The 17,700-nt window shown below is 35.7% G+C and overlaps 1 protein-coding gene across 1 annotated transcript in view; it reads left to right on the top strand.

Annotated features, from left to right (window-relative positions):
- LOC142344135 (uncharacterized) overlaps positions 1-16,937 on the top strand; it is an 85,243-nt gene extending 68,306 nt beyond the window's left edge. Inside the window, exons 2-4 of the mRNA XM_075395661.1 lie at positions 12,382-12,690; positions 15,270-15,410; positions 16,063-16,937. Coding sequence (XP_075251776.1) covers positions 12,382-12,690; positions 15,270-15,410; positions 16,063-16,875 — 1,263 coding nt within the window. The 3' untranslated portion in view covers positions 16,876-16,937. The remainder of the gene's footprint in view (positions 1-12,381; positions 12,691-15,269; positions 15,411-16,062) is intronic.
- Positions 16,938-17,700: the final 763 nt, after the last annotated feature.

The following is a 17,700-nucleotide window of genomic DNA, read 5'->3' as shown; positions in this document are numbered from 1 at the left end:
ATTGCTTTCGTAATTTTTTTAATTAGCTCTCAAATTTCTGTCTAGAAAATGGCTGAAAAAAAACATCACAGCTTTACTGAATTCGCTTGAAAATCCCAATTTACAAGCATATTTTTCCCATTTAATGGAAAATTTGTCTAATAAAGATAAAATAATCCTAGTTTTAATAAATCGAGTTGATGACTTGGCAAAAGAGAGGTCTCGAGTGCGAAAAATCTTCATCCAAAGATTGCATTATTTTGACCAATATGCCCCTTCAGAGTATCAATGCACCTCTTGCAGAACAAGTTTGCTCTTTTTTTTGAGAAATATTTAAACTATTCGACCTATCCTGACAATTTCAAAACATACCGGCAAATATTCTGGGCAAATGGAACCATAATCTATCGCCCCCAATTTTTATTTTAAAATTTTGGTATTGCGGCAGAAAAAAATGAAATTTATGGCAGAAAGTTGTGGTTGGCAATTTAAAACATCCCTTCAGCGGTCGCTCTATTTACATTAACGAGCTCTTACCCCCAATAAATTTGCATCTGAGAAGAAAGCAGAGAAATGTGCTCTGATTACTACCGCAGAAAATTGCAGCGTCAAAGTTTTTGACGTAGTGATAAATTTAAGTCAGTTGTAGTAATTTCTCTGAAAGCAGTTGATATCCAGAGGATTGCTATTAAGAGACAGCAACCAAACAATCGTGAGAATTTATACACTCCTGTAGTCCAAAAAAATCTCCAAGCGCCCTCAATGTTCACCTGGAGAAGCGTTTACAAAAGTAAATTCGAAAAAAAACATATCAGCTGATGACCAGGAGCTGTTCTATAGCAACGACAGGAACTTTTAATTGCGGTTCAACTCAACTTGAGGTTCTGAAAATGTATACAATGGGAAACATTGAAGCAAACGTTTACAGAAAGTAAGTAAACGATATTTTCATAAAAGTTTGACTGCAATTGAAATCTTCACTGAAGATCATAAACTCAATTTTTTTTCCTATACTGTTCTTTTATCGGTGGAAAACCTAACAACTAATGACAAACCGTTTCTCAATGGTAGGTAGGCCTTTTGCATAATTATAGGTCAGTTAACAAGAATTATGCTTCGAAAATTTTATCATTCTTAAGAAGAAGAACAGATCTCTACGCAGCGAGAACAAACAGTACTTGGTTTCTAAATGCCCTAGCAAATCGGTCACTGAAACATCAAATTTTAACAAAGTAACTTTTTGGTCAACGATTTTAATGATTCTAGTGATATAAACATTTTATTTCTCCCTGCAAATTTTAAATCGCTGTTAAAGGGTTTTTTCTTCACTCTACGTGATTTAAACTACGATATATCAAGAACCTGTACACGGTCAAGCAAATGTCGCTGTGCCGTTTGCAGATGTTGAACGTATCCTAGAATATTTCCTTCAATTCATATAAATTTTTTTTACCGCTACCTTCTGTAAAGATCTTTTTTAGTACTGTCAAAAATCCTTCAATGGTAAATTCAAGTCTTTTACTACTACTGTTACTACTATGACCAGCTGACGTATTTGCTAAATAACTTTCAAACGAAATCAGAAGTACTGTGTCTCTGCGAAACGTGGCTCAGAGACGATGACGCTGTTGAAGTGTACAAAATAGACGAATACTCCCGCACAAGTTAATAACAGACAAAAAGGGGGAGGTCTTTTAACCTATATCGAGAAAAACTGCAGCTCAGAAATTATAATTGCTGATTAAAAAATGAGCTTTTGGTTGTCGGAGTTCGAATCGCAAAGCACTTTAAGCGAAGCGTTCTCTTGGTATACCGACCTCCAAATACAAAACTGTCAGTTTTCATAAAAGAATTTGGAAAACTACTTGAAGTAGCGATCAATGGAAGGGATATTCAATTGTCTGCGGAGATTTTTTTCTGACACAAAAATTGAGAAAGTCGAAATTGTCAAGTCATCGGGAACTCATCAAATCACGGATTGTAACAGTGCTATACCATTCCTCAAAATGCAGTGACCACGTATTTGAACCCAATCAAATTGAACAGTCGAACAATATTCACAGGTATAAGGGATTACTATTCGGTTTTAATAGAGCTTCCATGTACAAAATAGACAGAACCAAAAACACTGAAAAACTGGATCCGACACTTTGAAAAGAAGGTTGACGATATTGCCGCCAGAAGGTTTCTCCAAATTAAATTATCAAATCTCCAATTTGCCAACCGGTGATCTCAAGAGTAACATAAAAAATTGTGTCTGAACTTGTAATGCAATGTCGAGAGGGTGTAGCGCCACTGAAACCTCCCGTATCTTACAAAAAAGTGCCATGTTTGGATAGGACAGTAAAAAAATTTTCAAGCTCGAAGCGAGTTTTACAACGCTGGCTAAAAAATCAAACACACGAAAATTGAGAATCCTATCAAAGAAAGAGAAATTATACAACATCGAAACTACGCAAGGTCAACGAAAATTACTATGGTTTAAAATTGGATAGAAGCCCTTCCGTTTACTCAAATTGTGATTCTATAAAGAGTTCTTTTTATAATTAAATTGAGTTAAAATGACCAAAAAATAACAGCAGATAAATTGATTGATTTCTTTTCAAATATGCGACCTACATTGGAAGAGACTTTGTTGCACAACAGCTGTTCATTTTTGTGGTCGCAGATTTGGTCATAGTTCTTTATGTCAGCTACATCCGAAGAAGTGATGAATATGATAAACGTTACCAAATATAACGTCAGCTGGTCATCACAACATAGGCTATAAAGTTTGCAAAATTTCAAGTCCAGTTATTACTGAACCTCTATCTGACATTTTTATGCCATGCATTGATGAGGACACCTTTCCTAGTTTTTGGAAATTGGCAAAACTAGAGACGTTCACGCTGTTGAATTGTACAAAATGGACTGATACTCTCCCGCAAAAGTTATCAACAGACAAATTAAAAAGGGAGGAGGTCTCGCAATTCATGTGGAGAAAGATTGCAGCTCGGATATTATAATTACTGATCAATAATTGCGCATTTGGTTGTCAGAGGTCGACTCGGAAAGCATTTAAAACGTTCTCTTGGTATACTGACCTCCAAATACAAAACTGTCAGTTTTCATAGAAGAATTTGAAAAACTACTTGAAGTAACGATCAATGGAAGTGTGATATTCAATTGTCCAACGAGATTTTTTTTTACACAAAAATTGAGACAGTCGAAATTTTCAAGTCATCAGGAACTCATCAAATCACGTATTGTAACAGTGCTATACCATTCCTCAAAATGCAGTGACCACGTATTTGAACCCAATCAAATTGAACAGTCGAACAATATTCACAGGTATAAGGGATTACTATTCGGTTTTAATAGAGCTTCCATGTACAAAATAGACAGAACCAAAAACACTGAAAAACTGGATCCGACACTTTGAAAAGAAGGATGACGATATTGCCGCCAGAAAGTTTCTCCAAATTAAATTATCAAATCTCCAATTTGCCAACCGGTGATCTCAAGAGTAACATAAAAAATTGTGTCTGAACTTGTAATGCAATGTCGAGAGGGTGTAGCGCCACTGAAACCTCCCGTATCTTACAAAAAAGTGCCATGGTTGGATAGGACAGTATAGGACAGTAAAAATTTTTTCAAGCTCGAAGCGAGTCTGACAACGCTGGCTAAAATATCAAACACGAAAATTGAGAATCCTATCAAAGAAAGAGAAATTATGCAACATCGAAACTACGCAAGGTCAGCGAAGATTACTATGGTTTAAAATTGGATAGAAGCCCTTCCGTTTACTCAAATTTTGATTCTATAAAGTGTTCTCTTTATAATTAAATTGAGTTAAAAGGACCAAAAAATAACAGCAGATAAATTGAATGATTTCTCTGCAAATGTGCGACCTACATTGGAAGAGACTTTGTTGCACAACAGCTGTTCGTTTTTGTGTTCGCAGATTTTGTCATAGTTCTTTATGTCAGCTACAACATCCGAAGAAGTGATGAATATGATAAACGTTACCAAATATAACGTCAGCTGGTCATCACAACATAGGCTATAAAGTTTGCAAAATTTCATGTCCAGTTATTACTGAACCTCTATCTGACATTTTTATGCAATGCATTGATGAGGACACCTTTCCTAGTTTTTGGAAATTGGCAAAAGTAGAGACGTTCACGCTGTTGAATTGTATAAAATGGACGGACACTGTCCCGCACAAGTTATCAACAGACAAATTAAAAAGAGAGGAGGTCTCGCAATTTATGTGGAGTTCTACTAGTTCTAATCCTTCACTAGTTCAAAAAGAGTGACACCAACCTTCTCAAAATGCAGTGACCACGTATTTGCAACCAAATAAATTGAACAGTCGAACAATGTTCACAGGTATAAGCGATCACTATCCGGTTTCAATAGAGCTTCCATGTACAAAATACAGAACCAAAAACACTGAAAAACTGGACCCGACACGTTGAAAAGAAGGATGATGATTTTGCCGCCACAAAGTTTAAATTAAATCATCAAATCTCCAAGTTGCCAACCGATGATCTCAAGAGTAACATAAAAAATTGTGTCTGAACTTGTGATGCAATGTCGTGATGGTGTAGCGCCACTGAAACCTCCAGTATCTTACAAAAAAGTGCCATGGTTGGATAGGACAGTAAAAAATTTTTCAAGCTCGAAGCGAGTCTTACAACGCTGGCTAAAAAATCAAACACACGAAAATTGAGAATCCTATCAAAGAAAGAGAAATTATACAACATCGAAACTACGCAAGGTCAACGAAAATTACTATGGTTTAAAATTGGATAGAAGCCCTTCCGTTTACTCAAATTTTGATTCTATAAAGAGTTCTTTTTATAATTAAATTGAGTTAAAAGGACCAAAAAATAACAGCAGATAAATTGAATGATTTCTCTACAAATGTGCGACCTACATTGGAGGAGACTTTGTTGCACAACAGCTGTTCATTTTTGTGGTCGCAGATTTGGTCATAGTTCTTTATGTCAGCTACAACATCCGAAGAAGTGATGAATATGATAAACGTTATCAAATATAACGTCAGCTGGTCATCACAACATAGGCTATAAAGTTTGCAAAATTTCAATTCCAGTTATTACTGAACCTCTATCTGACATTTTTATGCAATGCATTGATGAGGACACCTTTCCTAGTTTTTGGAAATTGGCAAAAGTAGAGACGTTCACGCTGTTGATTTGTATAAAATGGACGGATACTGTCCCGCACAAGTTATCAACAGACAAATTAAAAAGAGAGGAGGTCTCGCAATTTATGTGGAGTTCTAGTTCTAATCCTTCACTAGTTCAAAAAGAGTGACACCAACCTTCTCAAAATGCAGTGACCACGTATTTGCAACCAAATAAATTGAACAGTCGAACAATGTTCACAGGTATAAGCGATCACTATCCGTTTTCAATAGAGCTTCCATGTACAAAATACAGAACCAAAAACACTGAAAAACTGGACCCGACACGTTGAAAAGAAGGATGATGATTTTGCCGACACAAAGTTTAAATTAAATCATCAAATCTCCAAGTTGCCAACCGATGATCTCAAGAGTAACATAAAAAATTGTGTCTGAACTTGTAATGCAATGTCGTGATGGTGTAGCGCCACTGAAACCTCCCGTATCTTACAAAAAAGTGCCATGGTTGGATAGGACAGTAAAAAATTTTTCAAGCTCGAAGCGAGTCTTACAACGCTGGCTAAAAAATCAAACACACGAAAATTGAGAATCATATCAAAGAAAGAGAAATTATACAACATCGAAACTACGCAAGGTCAACGAAAATTACTATGGTTTAAAATTGGATAGAAGCCCTTCCGTTTACTCAAATTTTGATTCTATAAAGAGTTCTTTTTATAATAAAATTGAGTTAAAAGGACCAAAAAATAACAGCAGATAAATTGAATGATTTCTCTGCAAATGTGCGACCTACATTGGAGGAGACTTTGTTGCACAACAGCTGTTCATTTTTGTGGTCGCAGATTTGGTCATAGTTCTTTATGTCAGCTACAACATCCGAAGAAGTGATGAATATGATAAACGTTACCAAATATAACGTCAGCTGGTCATCACAACATAGGCTATAAAGTTTGCAAAATTTCAAGTCCAGTTATTACTGAACCTCTATCTGACATTTTTATGCAATGCATTGATGAGGACACCTTTCCTAGTTTTTGGAAATTGGCAAAAGTAGAGACGTTCACGCTGTTGAATTGTACTAAATGGACGGATACTGTCCCGCACAAGTTATCAACAGACAAATTAAAAAAAGAGGAGGTCTCGCAATTTATGTGGATTTCTACTAGTTCTAATGCTATACTAGTTCAAAAAGAGTGACACCAACCTCCTCAAAATGCAGTGACCACGTATTTGCAACCAAATAAATTGAACAGTCGAACAATGTTCACAGGTATAAGCGATCACTATCCGGTTTTAATAGAGCTTCCATGTACAAAATACAGAACCAAAAACATTGAAAAACTGGACCCGACACGTTGAAAAGAAGGATGATGATTTTGCCGCCACAAAGTTTAAATTAAATCATCAAATCTCCAAGTTGCCAACCGATGATCTCAAGAGTAACATAAAAAATTGTGTCTGAACTTGTAATGCAATGTCGTGATGGTGTAGCGCCACTGAAACCTCCCGTATCTTACAAAAAAGTGCCATGGTTGGATAGGACAGTAAAAAATTTTTCAAGCTCGAAGCGAGTCTTACAACGCTGGCTAAAAAATCAAACACACGAAAATTGAGAATCATATCAAAGAAAGAGAAATTATACAACATCGAAACTACGCAAGGTCAACGAAAATTACTATGGTTTAAAATTGGATAGAAGCCCTTCCGTTTACTCAAATTTTGATTCTATAAAGAGTTCTTTTTATAATAAAATTGAGTTAAAAGGACCAAAAAATAACAGCAGATAAATTGAATGATTTCTCTGCAAATGTGCGACCTACATTGGAGGAGACTTTGTTGCACAACAGCTGTTCATTTTTGTGGTCGCAGATTTGGTCATAGTTCTTTATGTCAGCTACAACATCCGAAGAAGTGATGAATATGATAAACGTTACCAAATATAACGTCAGCTGGTCATCACAACATAGGCTATAAAGTTTGCAAAATTTCAAGTCCAGTTATTACTGAACCTCTATCTGACATTTTTATGCAATGCATTGATGAGGACACCTTTCCTAGTTTTTGGAAATTGGCAAAAGTAGAGACGTTCACGCTGTTGAATTGTACTAAATGGACGGATACTGTCCCGCACAAGTTATCAACAGACAAATTAAAAAAAGAGGAGGTCTCGCAATTTATGTGGATTTCTACTAGTTCTAATGCTATACTAGTTCAAAAAGAGTGACACCAACCTCCTCAAAATGCAGTGACCACGTATTTGCAACCAAATAAATTGAACAGTCGAACAATGTTCACAGGTATAAGCGATCACTATCCGGTTTTAATAGAGCTTCCATGTACAAAATACAGAACCAAAAACATTGAAAAACTGGACCCGACACGTTGAAAAGAAGGATGATGATTTTGCCGCCACAAAGTTTGAATTAAATCATCAAATCTCCAAGTTGCCAACTGATGATCTCAAGAGTAACATAAAAAATGTGTCCGAACTTGCAATGCAGTTGCGTGATGTTGTAACGTCACTGAAACCTTCCGTATCTTACAAAAAAGTGCCAAGGTCGGATAGGACAGTAAAAAAGTTTTTCAAGCTCGACGCGAGTTTTACAACGCTGGCTAAAAAATCAAACACACGAATTTGAAAATCCTATCAAGGAAAAGAAATGATGCAACATCGAAACTACCTAAGGTCAACGAAAATAACTATGGTTCAAAATTGGACAGAAGCCCTTCCATTTAAACAAATTTTTGATTCTAAAAAGAGTTTTGTTATAATTAATTTGAGGTAGAAAAACCAAAAATTAACAGCAGACAATTTGAATGATTTCTTTGCAAAGGTGCGACCTACATTGGAAGAAACTTTGTCGAACAACAGCTGTTCATTTTTGCGGTCGAAGAGTGAGTCGTAGTTCTTTGTCAGCTTCAACATCCGAAGAAGTGATGAATATGATAAACGTTACCAAATATAACGTCAGCTGGTCATCACAACATAGGCTATAAAGTTTGCAAAATTTCAAGTCCAGTTATTACTGAACCTCTATCTGACATTTTTATGCAATGCATTGATGAGGACACCTTTCCTAGTTTTTGGAAATTGGCAAAAGTAGAGACGTTCACGCTGTTGAATTGTACTAAATGGACGGATACTGTCCCGCACAAGTTATCAACAGACAAATTAAAAAAAGAGGAGGTCTCGCAATTTATGTGGATTTCTACTAGTTCTAATGCTATACTAGTTCAAAAAGAGTGACACCAACCTCCTCAAAATGCAGTGACCACGTATTTGCAACCAAATAAATTGAACAGTCGAACAATGTTCACAGGTATAAGCGATCACTATCCGGTTTTAATAGAGCTTCCATGTACAAAATACAGAACCAAAAACATTGAAAAACTGGACCCGACACGTTGAAAAGAAGGATGATGATTTTGCCGCCACAAAGTTTAAATTAAATCATCAAATCTCCAAGTTGCCAACTGATGATCTCAAGAGTAACATAAAAAATGTGTCCGAACTTGCAATGCAGTTTCGTGATGTTGTAACGTCACTGAAACCTTCCGTATCTTACAAAAAAGTGCCAAGGTCGGATAGGACAGTAAAAAAGTTTTTCAAGCTCGACGCGAGTTTTACAACGCTGGCTAAAAAATCAAACACACGAATTTGAAAATGCTATCAAGGAAAAGAAATGATGCAACATCGAAACTACCTAAGGTCAACGAAAATAACTATGGTTCAAAATTGGACAGAAGCCCTTCCATTTAAACAAATTTTTGATTCTAAAAAGAGTTTTGTTATAATTAATTTGAGGTAGAAAAACCAAAAATTAACAGCAGACAATTTGAATGATTTCTTTGCAAAGGTGCGACCTACATTGGAAGAAACTTTGTCGAACAACAGCTGTTCATTTTTGCGGTCGAAGAGTGAGTCGTAGTTCTTTGTCAGCTTCAACATCCGAAGAAGTGATGAATATGATAAACGTTACCAAATATAACGTCAGCTGGTCATCACAACATAGGCTATAAAGTTTGCAAAATTTCAAGTCCAGTTATTACTGAACCTCTTTGACATTTTTATGCAATGCATTCATGAGGACACCTTTCCTAGTTTTTGGAAATTGGCAAAAGTAGAGACGTTCACGCTGTTGAAGTGTACAAAATGAACGGATACTGTCCCGCACAAGTTATTAACAGACAAAATAAAAAGGGAGGAGGTCTCGCAATTTATGTGGAGAAAGACTGCTGCTAGAAAATTTTTTATTTCTGATTAAAAAATTGAGCATTTGGTTGTCAGAGTTCGAGTCGGAAAGCTTTTTAAACGTTCTCTGGGTATACCGACCTCCACATACAAAACTGTTAGGTTTCATAGAAGATTTTTGGAAAACTACCGGAACTAACGATCAATGGAAGAGATATTCAATTGTCTGTGGAGATTTTTATCTTCACACAGAAATTGGGACAGTCGCAATTGTCAAGTCATCAGGAACTCATCAAATCATACCTGTTATAGCAGTGCAAAACTAGTCCAACAAGAGTGACGCAAACTTCCTCAAAATACAGTGACCACTTCTTTGTCCAGAAATAATTTTGAACAGTTGAACAATATTCACAGGTATAAGCAATCACTATCCGGTTTTTTTAGTGCTTCCATCTAAAAAAAACTAAACCAAAAACACCTAAAAACTGGATCCGGTACCTTAAAAAATTGCATGATGTTATTGCCGCCACAAAGTTTCTCATTAAATTAAATCATCAAATCTCAAAGGTACCAACCATTAAATCATCAAATCTCAACAGTAACACAAAAATTTTGACTGAACTTGTAATGCAATGTCGTGATGGTGTAGCGCCACTGAAACCTCCCGTATCACACAAAAAAGTACCTTGGTCGGATAGAACAGTAAAAAAAGTTCTTCAGACTTGAAACAAGTCTTACCAACGCTTACTAAAAATTCGAAAATTAAGAATCCTATCAAAGAAAGAAATGATGCAACATCGAAACAACGCAAGGCCAAGGAAAATTACTGGTTCAAAATTGGACAGCAAGCCTTCCAATAAATCAAATTTTTAATTCTACAAAGAGTTCTGTTATTATGAAATTGAGGTTAAAAAACCTAAAAATAAGCGCAGACAAGTTGAATGAAATCTTTGCAAATGTGCGACCCACATTGGCAGACAATTTTTGTCAAACAACAGCTATTCATTTTTGTTGTCGCAGAATTAGTCATAGTTCTTTATGTCAGCTACAACATTCGAAGTAGTGATGAATATGATACAAACTTTAGCAAATGAAACGTCAGCTGGTCATGATAACATAGATTATAAAGTTTGCAAAGCTTCAACTCCAGTTATCACTGAACCTCTAATCGACATTTTATGCGTTTCCTAGTATTTGGAAATTGGCAAAATTGGCGTAAAACTTTCCTAGTTTTTGGAGGTTGGCAAAATTTGGCTGACATAACAATAGAGAGACTTCTCTGCCAGCAAAATATCGACGAAATCAGTTTTTTTCTGTTCAATTAGCAAATTTGTTGAAAAATTAATATACAAAAGAATGTTAAGTATCATTGAGAAGCATCACTTTCTCCACCCAAATCAGTTCGGATTTTGGCCGCATTTGAGTTGTATTGACGCCGTCAAAGAACTGAGAGAAGAAATCGCACAGTAATGGAGAAAAAAGTTCTATACATTAATGTTTGCTTGATTTGAAAAAAGCTTTCGAAACAGTAGATCATCTCATACTCCTCAAAAACTAAGATTTTTAGGATTTCGTGCTAAAATAAACAATCTAATTGAAAACTTTCTGATTGAAAGAAAACTCTATAATCCGTGATAACTCGATATCAGCGCCAGAAGTCAAAAGCGTATGGAGTTCCACAATGCTCAATTCTGCTCTGAGAAAATCTGGAGAAATCTTAGAGAAAAATTTTAAAAATGTGTCCCAATGGCTATCTTTAAATAAACTCACCCTGACTACAGACAAATGTGAAATCGTTGGCTTTCGTGCCACAACTGATACACCTAATGGCCTCAATGCTTTCAAAAAAATTGTTCATGCAATTATCTTGGAATACATCTTGATAAATATTTATATTTTAGATACCGTATTGGCCAGGTTAGAAGAAAGTTTTTGTGGACATTTTTGTGGACTGGTTCATAAGTTAGGAAATTTTTTATCCCGGAAACACCTCATTTTCTACGAAGTATATGCAAAGTCCATCATCATCTTCGGCATTCTAATCTATGGCTGAACTTATAGATCATATCGACGAGATTTTTTTTAATATTCAAAAACGGACAGTGAGGGCAGTATTCTTCATAAAGAAATTCAACTCTGTATCGGTAATCTTCCTTAAACACAAGATCTTTTCAGTATTTGAACTCCACGCTTCAGCGGTTTTCTGTGAGTTATTCAAAAGAATGAGAGGGTAGCTGTGATAATGTTGCCCGTCCAATTGCCCAAGTTTCGAGTAGAGTAATTACTGGAAGAGCATCTCAAGGACTCTTAAACACACGACCAAAGCGGACAAAATAATAATTAATAAAGTCTTTTGACGTACTGCAATCTTTAAGAAATCAGCCAGCATACCTCAAAAGTTAACAAAACCGTTCAATTATTTTTTGCGAAAGCTTCCATTGAAAAACGGCTCGATTTAAAGTTTTCACGGTTATTTTTTGATTTGGTTTCATTCGTTGATATCCAGGAAGAGTTTTTTCTGACACTTTGTTGTTTTTACTGATGAAACTAGAGTGCGCACTCAGCGTCGGAATTCTCCGACTCTTCTGAAGAAATGGAACAAGATTTCTTTTTAAAAAAACCAAGAAAATTGAGGTCGAACAAGCGATCAGTTATGTTTTGGCTTGCAATTTGGTTAGATGGACGTAATTTGCTTGTTAGATACCCAAACAATTTGAACGCTGTTGGTTATTTGGAAATTGAACAGATCTGAGTTCAATTGAAAATTTATGGCCGATTTTTTGGTAGAGATTACAAAAACACAGTTTTTTTTGGGAAAGTATAGACGAAAAAGGGTCAGAATTTTGGAACGAAACTGACGCAGATGTCGATAGAAACTTTTGTAAAAAAGCTAAAGGCGTGATGAATTGTTTTTAAAGAATTGGTATGAACTCAAACTTGTTATACACTTTTCCTATATTTGCGGGTCGAGTCACGCCTCTTTAAATGTGAATTAATAATCGCTGAAATTCTCAAAATATCAAAATGCAGATAGTAAAAAAACTGGAGGCTGTTTTAGCAGGAGCAATTCAAAGATGGAGCCAATTGTGGAGAAATTTTGATCAACAGCTCGCTTGTGACATCCTCGGCTAGCACCGTTACAAGTACATCGTTTGAAAGTATTGCTGACAGCTCTTCGTGTGAGTTCCCAGCTAGTGTCACTTCGACTCCATCTGTCAGTGGCAAAAATAAAAAGACAGTTTCATCATCAGCATCCACATCATCTGTTAAATCAGAAACTCCGTCTTCTCGTGCTCAGCTGAATTCCAATGGGAATGATGAACAATTATTGAGATGTGAATGGGACCGCTGTTCTTTCACGTGTGAGGTGAGAAAAAGGAGGCCTTTCCCGTTATGGCCGATCTTTCCCGTTATGGCCACCTGCGTATTATATTGATTTCACCGTAATGGGACGGAGGAGGGCTATATTGGACAAGACTCGAAAACACGAGTTTTTTTATTATTTACAATATGATTACATCAAGGTAATTGTCCATCGTATTAGTAGGACATAATTAATTTAGAACCGACCAAAGCAGACAGTTTTGACTTAAAATGGGAACAGGATGAGTTTGAGGATACAGAACAACAAGGAGGCTCGGTAATGTGCGTACGCACATAATGTTCCGACCCCGTTCATCGAGACATGCCATAATCCAATCTTCAATTGCGCAAAGTTTTAAAGCCAATGGGACTTTCGATTATTGTTATAAACCAAAAAGAAAACAAAAATCCTCTAAAATGTAAAAATATTAAAAAAATCTGAAACATTATATGAAGTCTCGTAGTAACATTAGTAACAAAGCCTAGAAACAGAAATTAAAAGCTAAAACCGTTATAGGGGTTAATTTATACTATACATATAAGATGTTACCTGCAAGAACTGTAAATTATCCCTCATACTAACATCAACAAGGTTTCCCTAAAAGGGACAATGTAAACACGACAACAAAAAGAAATCCTAAAATTGAACAGTATAGAAATCTCGAAAAATTTTGTTGAAAATAATTGGTCGAAGCAATCCGTCACGTATAACAAAGCGCGATAAGGGTGGTTGAATCATCAAAAGTAATTGAGAATTCTAATTAATGAGATAGAGTAACATGGTGACCAAATTGAAAGCAAAAAGAGAAAGTTGAAAAAAAACTTTAAATTTAATTTGAAAGTCATTAAAACAAACAGCTATAAACTGAAATCTTTATCTAGGTGGAGTTATACGTCATGGGGAGACCTATCGCTATCAGGTATATGGCATAAAACAACAAAAGGAAACACAAACATAGAAAAAACAACAATCAGATAATTTGGTGTCAGCCCAAAGAACATAAACTATTCGAGCATAAACCGCGCGTCATGGGGAGACCTATCGCTATCAGGTATATGGCATAAAACAACAAAAGGAAACACTTTATCTAGGTGGAGTTATACGTCATGGGGAGACCTATCGCTATCAGGTATATGGAATAAAACAACAAAAGGAAACACAAACATAGAAAAAACAACAATCAGATAATTTGGTGTCAGCCCAAAGAGCATTAACTATTCGACAAAAACATATACAAAATGGACTCATAAAAATGCAATTCTGATAAAAAATGAAAATGAAGAAAAGTATTTGAAAAGGCGTAGTATCAAAACAAGTAAAACATTAGTTGAATGTAAAACCGTTTCCAACAATAATTTTTTACTCTCACGAAATTGGCTTCTGCCTGTTTTTACTGAGGCCGCGCCCGAATTGAGAGAAATAAGATAAAATATTGGCAAAGTCCAAAAATTCACCGATGTTTTCTTAACAAATATATTTAAAGTCATAACAGACATTAGATAACAAATGAATGAAATGTCTAGGTTCATCTATACCTCCTAAAACGCTATCTGCATCTTTGATTGGGGACATTAAGTCATTGGGCTACAGAAAAAGTATAACAAATGAACGCAAATCTTAAGAAGTCTATAAAGTTTTTACGAAAACAATTGGTCGAAGCCATAAAAACCATGAGTTTAACTCTGAAACCATGTTATAATTTCGTTGGACATCTTTTTTGTAAATAGTATATGTCATTAATTGAGCCCTGATTTGAGATTCTTGCCAGGAATTTACATAAAAAACATTTACATAGCGGAAATGTTCTGAAGAAAAAAGGTCGCGCCCCATTTAAATATAAAAAACTTTTTATCATATGGATCCACGGTGAGGTCAAGATCGGCCCAGATATTGCTGCGCCTCTAACAAAACAGTCAATTGTTCAAATGATTGAGAAATAGATCAGTTTTTAAACAAAATTTTTCAGTTTGTCAAAAATAAATAATGCTTTTTTTTGTAATTATTGAGTTTAAATTTGCAAAAAAACTTGCAAAATTGTGATCCAGAAGACTCTTAAAGCCATCGGGATTAAAACTGGCTCTTTTCTGAGATTAAGAATACTTCGACCGCAATTTTAAGGTGTCTACTTTCAGAATATTTAAAGCAAGTGGGCTAAAAAAAGCAAATGCGGTCCCATTTTTCTCGAAAAAAGTCTGATTTTTGAAAAATTTAGCTTAAATTCCAGCCAAAAAATTTGGATCGAACAACTCAGCAACCGTGCTCTATCTTTAGAGATGAAATCAATAACAGTACAGCTAACGATTTTGACATTTAAAATACTGAAAATATGAATAAAAACAGCAATTTTTCACATAATTTTAAACCTCGATAACTCACTATAAAAACGAAAATTCCCAAAATTTTTTTAATTCCGTATTCTACGCTGGACTGGCTTTCTAATGATATCACTCACAACTCTCTGCAATGATTATATCGATCGGCCTAAATTGACTGAACAAAAAAACCCATTTGAGTATATTGTTCCTCCCTCCCCACTAAAGTGGGGGTCGGAACAAAAATGTGGATTTGATTTGTATTGTTAGGTGTTGAATTCGTTCTACGATCACGTGACTGAGAAACACGTTCAATCTCAGCTGGGAAAGGTGTCCATGTCAAGTTCGCCGAGCAAGCACAAGAGTAGGAGGAAAGTCACTAGGTTCAGATGCAAATGGAAGCAGTGCAGGGTAAGTATTTCAGAGTATTAAAGGATAAGAAAAGAACCAGGAGGAAACAAATACGAAAGAGAAAAATAAATTTGTTTTTAGTCCTGGGAATAGCGACGTACCCTTCCGATTTCAAGGGCACTTTGTCTGTTAAAGCACCTCCTTACTGTTGTAAAGCGAATTGTATGTTAAACAGCTTCGAAGCGGTTGTTAAATAGCAGATTCATGTTCTGTAAGTTCCATTCACTAAGTAACTAGAAAGTACATTGTTTCTAATGCTGTACGATGAAATAATGTTCAAAATTTCTATGATGAAATTCGGGTTTTAAATTGAATCATGAACTTACGGTAGAGAGTAACTTCTATGTCAACTAAATTTGCCCATGTGACGTGTTTTGAGTCAACTAATGGCTTCTGTTTTCGAGCATATTTTCTCCTTTGCGCACCAACCTTAATTGGAATGCTGTTCAAACATTTTACATAGAATTTGCTTTTAAATCTAAATTGCTTTGTAAGTGAAGAATGGATAATTATTAACCAAGATGTAAATACTGAATAGTTTTCATATCCTTAAACACGACTTGTCAGAGCGTTAAGTTCCACCTAACATGAACTGCACGTGTGGCAGGACTTTTTTAAGCAGAAACTTAATCTGATTTTTTTTTCTACTTAGATGTACGACTCAGAGATCCCTTCATTTGAGAGACTGGAAAAACACGTGCGAGTGAGTCACACTAAAGAGAAAGCATTTCGGTGCAGGCTCCAAGATTGCTCATTTCAGTCTAATCATCTAAATGAGTTACTGAAACATATGGATGTTCATGACAAAGTAGAAAAACAGCAGTCTAAAGCTAGTAACAGTCACCACGATAACAAACACTCCTCTGGAAATGGGGAATCACAAATTCTTAGCAAACAATTCTCAACCTCTAGCAACTGCAGTTTCATATCAAATCACCAATCTAGAAAAACAGCGTATGCTAGAGTGTGCAAAACGCCTGCTAGATATCCTCCCACGAAAAGACCGAAAACTGAAAAGGATGAAATAAATCGCACAAATTCGTTGTTGGAGTTGGAGTATATGAAAACGAACTCGCCAAGATTTGCTCTAGGTTTGAAAAACGTCATGACAAAAATCACAAGTTTCGTAGATTTTGATCCGAATAGATCAACTGATAGTATTAACGTGAATGGCAAAGTAATCGGACGCCGTACCTTCGTAAAAATGGGTACAAATTTAGAGCAAATTGAGAAAACTGAAGTGTTAGTTCGATGGTTTCCTTTGGAAATTTGTCCGGATGAATGGAAAACTGAAGATCCGGAATTGAACTTGATAAAACAAGTCCCAATATCAAATGTTCCGAAGAAATTTTGGACGGAAACGGCATCGTGGTTGATGAGGAATAATAAAAAGGAAAGACTTGCGAAAAGTAAGCGTAAATCTGTGCCTAGTAAACTGAATGGTGTTACAGTCGCTACTTTATGATGTTTGTCAGCAGTTTACTGTTAAGCTGTACTTGCTAAAATAGATTCTTTGTTGACTTGAAAGTTCACAACTGTTGAATCGAAAAGGTATTTAAAAGGCAACTGGGAGCTTGTTTTAGCCATTTAACAAATTGGTTTTTGAATTCCGCGAGAGGCCAATTGTGACCTTCATTGAAAGGGCAAATTTCAAAATATAGCTGAATGAATACAGAACGAGTCGCTGAACTGTTTATCCGCAGTGAAATGTCGAACATTTCAGCATTAACAATGAACTAGAAATTAAATATTTTGATAATGGCCAAGCTATCACAGGTTGCATTTATTAGTAATTTTTTTTTACTTCACAAACGGCGATAAAGTTCTGAACAGTGTGTATAATAGCTACCATTGTTACGTCGACAGGATAAGGAGATGTTTTTTGGTTTTGACAAAAGAAATCAATCAGAAAAATACTAATGTTTAGCGAAGTTTTGATGTATTTAAAGTCTCGGCCGGATCAAAGTAGATACAACTAACCGTTCAGAACCATGTTCTGAACTGTTTTTTGTACCTACTAACTTTTTAATCCCTTGACCGTTGGTTTTCGAAATATTCAAAAAAGTGACTTGTGAGCGATTTCGCGGGAATTTGCAGAAAGCTGGACTTGGCAAGTTGTTTGTATTGTATTTTTAGCCACTACCAAAAGGCGCCACGATAAGAAAAAAATTGTCTTAGCTTTGAAAATAACCTTAGAAAAGATTTTGATGACATGTCGGCTAAATCGACGGCAATCATATTGCTCTCATCTTCGTTTCGGGCCTGGAAAGTGCCCAACATTTGACAGATT

The sequence above is a fragment of the Convolutriloba macropyga genome, chromosome 8 (genome assembly GCF_964194025.1).
Source record: "Convolutriloba macropyga chromosome 8, txConMacr16.3, whole genome shotgun sequence".
In the NCBI taxonomy this organism is placed as follows: domain Eukaryota; kingdom Metazoa; phylum Xenacoelomorpha; order Acoela; family Convolutidae; genus Convolutriloba; species Convolutriloba macropyga.
This window is presented reverse-complemented; position numbering and strand designations above follow the sequence as displayed.